This window comes from Pituophis catenifer, unplaced genomic scaffold (genome assembly GCF_029215685.1).
Source record: "Pituophis catenifer annectens isolate HBS135680 unplaced genomic scaffold, rPitCat1.0.hap2 SCAF_8, whole genome shotgun sequence".
Lineage (NCBI taxonomy): Eukaryota > Metazoa > Chordata > Lepidosauria > Squamata > Colubridae > Pituophis > Pituophis catenifer.
The window spans coordinates 28,887,597-28,898,053 of NW_027256888.1; the positions used below are offsets into that span (position 1 = coordinate 28,887,597).

At 43.2% G+C, this 10,457-nt stretch overlaps 1 protein-coding gene across 3 annotated transcripts in view; it reads left to right on the forward strand.

Annotated features, from left to right (window-relative positions):
* NCAPG (non-SMC condensin I complex subunit G) overlaps window positions 1–6,215 on the forward strand; it is a 50,969-nt gene extending 44,754 nt beyond the window's left edge. For 2 of the 3 annotated variants that reach the window (XM_070948771.1, XM_070948773.1), the window contains exons 21-22: window positions 3,883–3,955; window positions 5,818–6,215. In XM_070948771.1, coding sequence (XP_070804872.1) covers window positions 3,883–3,955; window positions 5,818–5,929 — 185 coding nt within the window. In that variant the 3' untranslated portion in view covers window positions 5,930–6,215. Of the gene's footprint in view, window positions 1–3,882; window positions 3,956–4,047; window positions 4,251–5,817 lie in introns of those variants that run through there. The other variant, XM_070948772.1, reaches the window with a different exon arrangement.
* The last annotated feature ends 4,242 nt before the right edge of the window (window positions 6,216–10,457 follow it).

Sequence of the window (10,457 nt, forward strand, 5' to 3'; positions counted from 1 at the left end):
GTGGCCTCCACCCCGGGGTCCCGGTACCTGGAAAAATACCTCAGGACCTGATGATTGGCAGGCAAGGCAAATAGATCCACCAAGGGAAGGCCGAATCGAGCCGTGATTTCCCGGAAAAGAGGGGCAGGAATGCTCCATTCTGCGTGGTCCAGCTGTTGTCTGCTGAGGGCGTCCGCCTGAGAATTCGCTACCCCCGAGATGTGATCTGTGCGGATGGAACGGAGGTGAGTTTCGGCCCAGAGCCCAAGGAGTAGAGCCTCATCCATGAGAGCTCTGGAATGCGTGCCCCCCATTCTGTTGATATGGGCCTTTGCCGTCACGTTGTCAGTGAGGACGAGGATGTCCTGAGCCTCTTTCTTGTCTTGGAAGTTGAGCAACGCTAGGCGGATGGCCCGCAATTCCAGGAGGTTGATATTAAGGCGTTGCTCTGAGGCTGACCACTGACCTTGTGCCAGATGATGGTCGAGGTGGGCTCCCCAGCCCAGGAGACTGGCATCCATGGTGACAATCAGGTGTACTGGTTCCCGGAAGGAGCAAGCCCTGGAGATAGCTGATGAGGTCCACCACCAGAGGGAGTTGATCAGTACTGGCGGGAGGGGCACTCTGAGAAGCAAAGTGCTGGAGCGGGCCTTCTGATGAGGAAGCAGGAACCATTGCAACTCCCTGCTGTGGAGGCGAGACCAAGGCACAATGTCGTATGTGGAGATCATTTTGCCCAAGAGACAGGAGAGGCCAAGGACCGAAGAAGTCCGATCCGAGATGCATCATTGAGCCAGGGATCGCAGGCTGGATTGGCGGTCCCGGGAGAGGGAGACCGTGGAATCCACAGTATCAATGACCTCCCCTAAATGTTGTAGACTGGTGGAAGGAGTTAAGTGGCTTTTGGCCCAATTTATGGAGAAGCCATGGCTCTGGAGTACCTGGATGGTAGTGGCCAAGTCCTGATGGGCAGCCTGCAAGGATGAAGATTGGATTAAAATGTCGTCCAAATAAAATTGGATTCTAATGGGGAGAGAACGAATGTGGGCGACAAGGACCGCCATAATTTTGGTAAAGACCCAGGGGGCAGAGGAAAGACCGAAGGGTAGGGCTGAATACTGGTAATGCCCCCCGCGGTAATGGAAATGGAGGTACTTACGGTAATCAGGGTGGATAGGGACGTGGAGGTAAGCCTCTGTCAAATCAATCGAAAATTCCCTGGTCTGAGAGTCTCGAGGATGGTATGGAGGGTATGCATCTTGAACCGGTGATAAATTATGTACCGGTTCAGAGCCTTCAAGTCAAGAATGGCCCTCCACCCCCCCCCCGAGGACTTTTGTACTATGAATAACCGAGAATAGAACCCCTGACCCTGTTGATCAGGGGGCACATGCTGAATAGCCTTAATGGCAACCAAGTGTGCAATGGCCTCGGAAACTAAGATTCACTTAACCTGGTCCCTGGAAACGGGGCAAGAGAGAAAAATTGTCGGGGGAGGGGAACGGAATTCGAGTGACAGACCGGCCTGAATAGTACGGTTAACCCACGAATCTGATGTAGAAAACCCCCATTGGTCGGCAAATAGGGCTAAACGGCCTCCAATGCGGACATCGGGGATGGTATCACTTGGCCCGACGCAAAGATCTACCCCTGCCTCCTCGAAAGGAATGCCTTGGGGAGGGGCTATTGCCCTGCCTGACCTGGGAGTCCGGTTGAGAGCAGGTTTGAAAGGAATGCTGGAATCGTGGTTGATAGAAGCTGGAATCTGGTGGACGAAAGGACTGAGTCCAGTCATAAGGAGTGAATCGCGACTTGCTGCACCGGGAGACAGATGGCAGAACCTTGCGGCGGTCCCTGGTTTCCACCAAAAGAGGTTCCAAGGGAGGGCCAAATAAGGCTTCGGATGAGTAGGGTGATGAGGCAAGTTGCCACTTGCTTCTGGCATCAGCCTGCCAACGGCGGAGCCATAGAAGGTGGCAAGACGTGACAGTCGATCCGATGGTTTTGGCCGCGAACCGGGCTGAGTTCAGGGTGGCATTTGCTGAATACTCCAAGGCAGTAACAATTTTATTTAAGTCATGAGTGCATGTATCAGAAGGGGGCAGCCTATCTTGCAGCTGTTTTAGCCAGAGGAGTGATGCCCGGTTGAAGAAGGATGCCAATGTGGCAGTTCGGATGGCCCAGGCCGCAGATTGATGAGCTATGATGAGGGTCTTTTCGGCCCGCTTGTCTTCTGGGCACAGATACTCCTCCGGTGAGCCCGTAACCCGAGAAGACGATGTCAAAGCTGCAGTAGGGCTATCCACTGGTGGCACCTGCAATAAGTTGGAAAGAGCCAGAGCTGTTTGGTAAATGCGCTTGTCCAAGCCATTGGGCGCCGGGCCAGATCCAGGCAGAGACCATTGTCGTTGAATGCTATCAGTGAAAAGTTTTGGAGCCGGGATAAGATCAGGCTCAACCGCTGGCTCAACAAATAAGGATGTAGCCGGATCTGAACTCCCAGATGGACCCATCCCAGGTGGAGAGGGGCTCCCCATTCGCATGACAGCTAGGGCCTTGTAAAGCAAAGACCTGAAAAGTTGGGGCTAAAATGTCCAATGAAAGCGGGTTGGTCTGGGGCCAGACCCTCGTCGTCTGAAAGGGTCAACTCCCTGGATTCTTCCTCTTCAGACATGGACCCCTGCTCGGAATGCTCTGGTGAATAGTGTTGTTCTTCAGACAGTTCCTCCTGAGCCTGATAATGCTGAGGATGGGTGACCTGAGGAATGGGTTGGAGAAAGCCATGCTGCAAACCCTGTGCCAGACCTTGCTGGATGGCTCTGGCAATGTGGCCTGAAGATCCTTGGCCTGTGGACCCCCTTGAGGGCGAGGAGGGATCTGGGGCTCAGGATCCGGACTTGCAGGATCAGGACCATTGGGGTCCCTGGGATCTGGCATGGTTTGAAAAAGAGGCTCTGCACCAGGGGGGGGGAGGAGGACCGCATGGGGCAGGATGGTCAGGAGATAGCTCACTCCTATGGTGAGGAGCAGTGCCCTGAGGAGAATTGGAGGCTGATGACGTAGTTAAAATGGCGACCGGCTGTTGCTGGGCCTTGAGAACTGAAGTAGCCAAAATGGCAGCCGGCTGTTGTTGTTTGGCCTTAAGAACTGCCTTCTCTAGTGCCTTGTGGCGCCTGGGTTCCTCTCTGGAAGGCTTGGGGGGCTTAGAGGTGGTAGAGGCTGGAGCCTTAGCCGGTGCCCTGCCCTGGCAACATGGCCGTCCTGAAGGACCCTCCCCCAGGTCGCTAGAATGCCTGTGGTGCGATGCTGAGGCAGCCGAGGTTGAGTGGTTGTGTCTCATGGCATCCGCCATTTTAGAGAAACTGCCTCGGGCGTTAGGGACCAAAAGGGCAGGAAAATAGTAATTTGAAGCACTTATCTTGGAACGAATCAGCAAGGAACTCCTCTGTAGTCATCTTGGAGTGTTCGAAGGCAAGTGCCAGCAACGAGGAGAAAACACTCCCACACGTGTTGTTAATGAAGCCGCTAGCCGCCGGCAGTAAAAGCGGCAGGGAAGGCGCGTTTTGAAAAGGTGCATTCAGCACCGAGGAAGCTGCTGGGCAAATGCCTTAGAAACTCAGCAGATTGAGATGACAAGGGGAGGCTGAGGGGAGCCTGCGCTCTGACCCTGTAAGGGATCTGCCGGCTGGCAGTCCCACGCCGCTCCGCGGCCTTCGGCTGAAGTCTAAATATACTATGTGCACAGCATTTTGCTGATCTACTAATTGAGTCACTTTGTCAAAGAATTAAATAAGATTGGTCTGGCATGATAATGCTAGGGTGCATCTTTCTGTGGAACACCTCTGAAGAATTTACAGGTTCATGGTTTTAAACATTGACATCTGTGTTGTGTATCCCTTTTAGGTCTGAGGAAAATAGAAATGCAGACTGAGCACCAAAGTGGGTGCTCTAGAACTAAAGGATCTGAAAGTGACAGGTAATTTCCTTGAGTTATCTGATAATTCCTGCTGTTCGGACTAGACATATGCTTTCAATTTTCTTCTTTCTTTGTGATTAAAAATTATTCAGTGTAGATGATGAGACTGAACTCGAGGGTGGGGGTCAAACACATCATCAGCCTGAGTCCCTACGACCCCAAAAGAGAACCTGGTGTCTTGAAGACCTTGAAGTCCATTGACTGTTACCTGGCACCAATTTCTCATGTTCATTAGTAGATCAGATTCTTGTGTATAGGTTGCATGGAATAAACACAGTGCTTTCTGAACTCTAAACTGGCTCCTGGTTTCTTGTGCCTGACATCAAGTACTATTCTGTAGTAAACTGGATGATCATTTGCACATTATACATATTTATATCTATACATTTTTTTTCTGTAGAATGATGGCAAAGTGCAATTGGCTAATTTATTGAAGAACATTAGATAGTGTCAAATAGGACTATTTAATTGGATATTGTTTCTTCCCCTCAGTATCATCTGGATGCAGGACTAAATTTGACTGCCTATGGCTGTTCCTTTGGCTGATCAGCCATGATAAAAATCTCGGGCAGGGGACAACATAAGACTTTAGTTCATCCATGGTAAAGGAGGCTTTTGGAAGAGACTCACTGTCAACATTGCCAGTTCATGGACTAGTGTAGTCTTATTTCCATCCTTCCTATAGTAACATGGACTCCCTGGACACTAATGTCCAAAGCAGCTGAAGGAGAGGGGGCAGGAGTGGGAACTGTGTTGATGGGAAGAATGGGGGAGAAGGTGGTGGTGTTGGCAACTTCTCATGGAGGAAAAGTAAAAGAAAGTGTGCTCAGGTGAAAATTAAAATAAATAGTGGAAAGATCTGGAGTTCTTTCCACTTTATCTATTTTGATATTCCTTTTTTTTTTTTTTTTTTTTTTTGAGAAGGAACTAGCTCCCACAAAACCCAATCTGGTAACTATCAAGCACATTCTCTTACGGTTTTAAAGGTTTGTCAGAAAATGTCAATTTATTAATGAGACTTGACAGAAATGTAGTTATAAAAATGTATGTATAATTTTGAGTAAATTAGGGAAAAGAAAGGTTTGAATGTTGCTTGAGCAAGCTGATTTATTTACCCGGTTGCACTTTAATCTTAAAACAAATTCTAAGAATTACATCCAGGCAGGTGATTATCAATATACTTAAACCGCCTTTAGATCTGTATGTACCTTCCCCAGCTACAGAATTTATGGAGTAAGCTGTATATCTGTCAAGTCACTTGAGAGCCAAGTTTCTTGCAGAAAGATGACACTGAATGTAACTAATTAGACTTCATGCATCCTCCTCTTGCAGCTCTAGATATGGGGTTCTCCTCAGAGTTATAGAGAGGATTGGCATTAAGTCTACCAGAATAAAGCTACTCTAATTAATTGGAACATGAGTAGTTCATTCTCAAAATGCAGAGATAACCACTTTGTAGGTTTCATAACTACATTTATGTCATCTTGCTATAAGAAACCTAAGAAAAATCCAATATAAGCTTGTCCTTCATTAGAATTGGATACCAACATAATCAGAGTAACTGCTTTTAGATCTGGCCCTTAAGCAATCAATAAATTGCCAAAAGCATCTACAGCAAATTGTCTGTAATTATTTACTGGAAAAGCAATGAAAAGCATGTCCACCTAGACAGAATTTACTGCTATAAACCAATTTAGGACTTGATTTCCTGTGTGTACACACACACACACACACACACACACACACACACACACACACACATATTAACTCAGGCACTGATGGAGGGTGGCTTCTAATTAAGAAAAATACTGCTTGTGTCCTATTGAAACCATTACATCTCAAACATCTTTCTTTCCTGGCAGAAAAATTCAGCAACCTGTTTCCATAACATATTCGAAATCATCCCACCGAATCAAAACAACAGCTCTTGCAAAAACGAAAATGGATCTCTCCAAGCTTCTAGATAAAGAATAGGTTAACCAAATCTGATGGTCACTAAAACTTGCTTTATGTGCTGCATAATATAGATAAAACCTTTTTAATGTGGTATATTTCATACAATGATGTCTCTATTTTTTTATAGTGCCCATTAAGTATGCTTGAGAATTATACTTAATTACAACCAATTGCATATACAGTTCAAACTAAAGTTCAAACTCTAAAAGCTGTCTTGGATGGTTAAATCAGTTTTGTTTTTCAAAATGTAAATGTATTTTGAAATTTGTCCTTTGAAATGTAATAAAATGACATTTCATTTGTCCATAGTATTTATTAATATGGCAGATAAATTATTTTTACTTCAACAAAAGAGTGACTGCTATACAAATTCCATCCTCCAACTTCTCAATTAAAAGTTTGGAAGCTTTTAGCCTTAAGAATTTAAAAATGAAAATCATTCTAATGCAGAACTGCATCAATAAAACAGCCATATGTATTATTATGAATTATCAGAAGTACATTGCAAAGTGCATGCTAACTTTTTGAACTATAAAAGTAAGCATTTTAGTGTCTTCCCACCAAAGACTAGTAGTATTAGTAATGCGAAGAGGGTTTAGAAGGATGCAGACTGCCCAAAGCTGAATGTATTTAATCATAAAAATATTGATTTTTTGCGCTGAGCAAATGAATATTCATTATAGCTCTTCAAACTTGATAGGGGTTTCTTCTCTTAATAGCACCTCAGAACCAAAACCATGGATCCTAACATGTCTTGCAGTGCCAGTAGTTTTACAAACATGCAGCATCCATGTATGAAAATGTAAAGGGGGTTGAATTAGACGACCTTCAAGGTCCCTTCAACTCTTATTCTATGTACTAAACTACCGTATTTTTGCTTCATAAGACGCATACCTGCTCCCAAAGTGGGTGGAAATGTCTGTGCGTCTTATGGAGCGAAAAATACCGGCCGTGGCGATGGGATCCTTTTACAGTCCTGAATCCCGCCTCTTCTGTCTGTCATTGCCTGTTTTCCTCCTCTAAACGTAGGTGCATCTTATGGTCAGATGCATCTTATAGTGCGAAAAATATGGTACGTTCATTGATAGAATATACCTACCTGCTATGAGATATTCTTGGGTATCTCTTGCATATGAGTCACATTCATATACAATGTGCACCAGGAGAAATTGTGTTACCCATTGCACTTGATTATAGTCACTAACAGCATCCCACGGTCACATGACCAATTTCTGAGATTTATCTTTGATTTCCAGCAAAAAACACTAAGTATAATGCATTCATTAAGGACCATGGTGTTTACTTAATAACCACTGCATTTGCTTAATGACTGTGGTGTTGAACCACCACCACAAAAATGATAAAATTGGTCATGGTCAAATCATGACTGCCTTAATGACTGCCACGACTAATTCTGGGCTTGATTATAGTTATAAGTCAAGGACTAACTGTATTCTTCATTAGCTGATTATCATGAATCAAATACATCCAAATTTTTCTTCAGTTGGAAATTTAATCTACCAAAAGTGATCAAAGCGGAACTTAACAAGAAGTGCAACCTAACAAGAAGTGCAAATTAGGATGAATCCAATTAGTGTTCAACTGAACTTTTTTCTCCATTGCCATTCTGATGTCTTTCAAAGCATTTTGATAAGTGATATATAGGATTAGATGCAGATCCTAGATGGCTTATTTTTAAAGCAAACTGGACAACTGGAATAGTAAACAACAAATTCAGAAAAGAAAAAGCAGGAGATAGGTTGCAACCATTTTAATCTGAGTGTAGTGTAACTTCCCACAAAATGTCACCCCACTTCCCAATATTTAATAAAATGTTGATAAAGTGAAGGCTGGTTAAGTGACTCAAAGGGTCTCCTTTACAATCAGTGGCCTTTCAGCATTATTTTTTTAAAAAGACATTTCATACAATAAATGAAAATTATGATTTAGAAAGCATAGCATACATTCTGATCATTATCATCTGAAAGATTTTACAAACCCTTTGCATTTTTATACAGCTCTGCACCAAGATAAAACTATTCAATTTCTGAATAATTTTTACACATCACGTTACATAAATATATTAACATCTGTGCGCAAAATTAAACTAGAGAATATATAATTAGCGGCAAAAAGATGGGAAAAAATACAACATACTGTTAAAAAGATAGCCTCTGCTTCATACAGGTCTTAGAATGAAGATATTTTTTGTATTTACATGCAAAGAATACAGCGAGTGATCAATATTCACGGTTATGGAACTATAGTATGTTATTTCATGATCAAAATGCTTATTTAGCAGGAAAAAAAATCCACATAATGTACAAAACAATAGTGCAGGAAGAGCTTCAAACAACTGTTCTCTTCGTTTTTGAGTTTTTGGTTTAAAAACTATACATCTGACCAAAGATGCTGCTGTGAAACTTAGTTTTTACTCCACAGGTAGATTTAAGGCACATAATCATTTTCAAAGGTTGGTTCTTTATGTCAAATATGTTCCAGTTTTCACATTTTTAGGGCCAGGAATACTATTTTAATAAATTATTTTGTAAAGACATAGTAGATGCATCTTCTGACTGCTAGTGTACTATTAATAAAAATGTCGTTGGCTTATACAAATGTTAGCCTTGTTGGAACATAGTTCTATTGGAGTAAACCATATCTAGTACACAGATGCCATTTAATTATATTACAAATATTTTCTGATTGAAAAAAGTGTAGCCTCTTTCTATACCTATTTAAACAGCAGACACGATTTTGCTTAAATTTTTAATTTTGAAGCAGAAAAAGCTAAAGCTTGATATGTCTAGAGATAATGTTACAGTCAATCCCTGATACAGGAATGCTCTTCATTAGCCAAAAGTTGATTCCTTTATTTTCAGTAAACTTAGATGCTCACCTTTAAAGTGACCTCTAAATTTTGGGATTCTTATTACACGTTCCAATAGTTTTCATGTCTACACATTCTTGCATGATGGTATTCAGGCTGGATGCCCCCAAGTCTTTTAGTTTCAACAAGATGAATGCACCATGTACCTTCTAATCAAGGTTTTGGCCTTATGTATATATCCTGAATGTGAATTTCTTCACAAGTTCAGATTCTCAAACCTTTTAAGGTACAGAAGAAAAGGACAAGATTTATAGCAAGGGACAGGTTTGTATGTTTATACGGTATATCTTTGTCTCCCAGCAAACTGAACAATTCACTGGAGCTAGAGAATCACAAATGAGAGTGCTTGTGATAACTTTCCCAACCTCTCTTTCCCTGTTCTCCAAATGCTCCAAAATACACCAAGTGCACAGGGATGAAATAATAAGTTGGACAAAACCAGTCTAAGATCTGAATTTTACTTCCTCAAAGGAGTCTTTCTAATGCAGCTTTATAGGTAAAGGGGAAAGAAATTTGTCAACAATAGGAGCTAAGCAATCTTTTGTTAAGCATAAATACTAAATATATTTTGTTCTCAGCTAAATTTTAAAATCTGACTAAATTGCTGTACAGATGACCAGGCGGAGCTCTTCGTGCCCACAAGAGATCCAAGTCCAGCCCACCTTGGATTCCTGTGACTTATCAACCGCCAATTTGGATGGGCATTAGTAATTCAGATTCTTGTAGAGATGTTTAGGCTTGCAATAAATCTTTACACCCATTTGAACTGCCTAGATCTCCTGATTTTACTGGTGCTTGACAATTGCTCAATTTGCAATTCTATTAATTATATCTCAAAAATAACTAGCCTCATATCTGAACTTTTGTAGGAGAGATCAAGTGAGCAGTAAGTTGGTTTTTGCTCATTTGTTTGGGTGCCTCATCTATAAATAAATCAACTATATATAGACAGTTATTCAAGTGCTAATTCGGGGCTATCAGATAGTATGCTATACAACTGTACAACTGAAGCCCATGATAGAACCTAAGAAATAGAAAATGTATTACATTGACTGCCATGGAATGAGTTTCCTTTTTATTAGAAAACAGACAAAGCCAGAACTTATTCAATAGAGCAGGGGTCCCCAACCTGTGAGCTGCAGCCCATTACCGAGCTGTGGCTTATTTGCAATTGGGCCGTGTGAGTGGTGGGCTGGTGCACACACGCACAGCCCAATTTGTGTGATTGACAGGCACTGGCACTTGCAGTCCAACTTGCGAGAGCAGTGGACACTAGCACTCGCAGCCACACTCACATGTGCGGCAGGCACCGTGCTCACAGCTCCACTTGCACAAGCAGCACCCACACCCACCCACTGCTCACACAAATGAAGCTGTGTGGCTTCCGCCGACGTTGCTGGACGCTCTTTTTTGGAGCGCCAGCCCTGTGATCTTGTTAGCCGTTCCGACAGCGCAAATCAGCTGTCCGACGGCTGGAAAACCTTTCCCTCGGGAGAAGAAGGAAAGGAGAGCAATCGGATGGGGGTAGAGTTCCCCAAAAGCCCCTGAAATAGCTTTGGGGGCTAGGAGGGTGAGAGCTCCCCAGGAAATCCGGTGAAACTCCGAGATCCAGGGTGCTTCTGCTTTAAGCAGAAAAAAACATCGCAACCGTCTCTG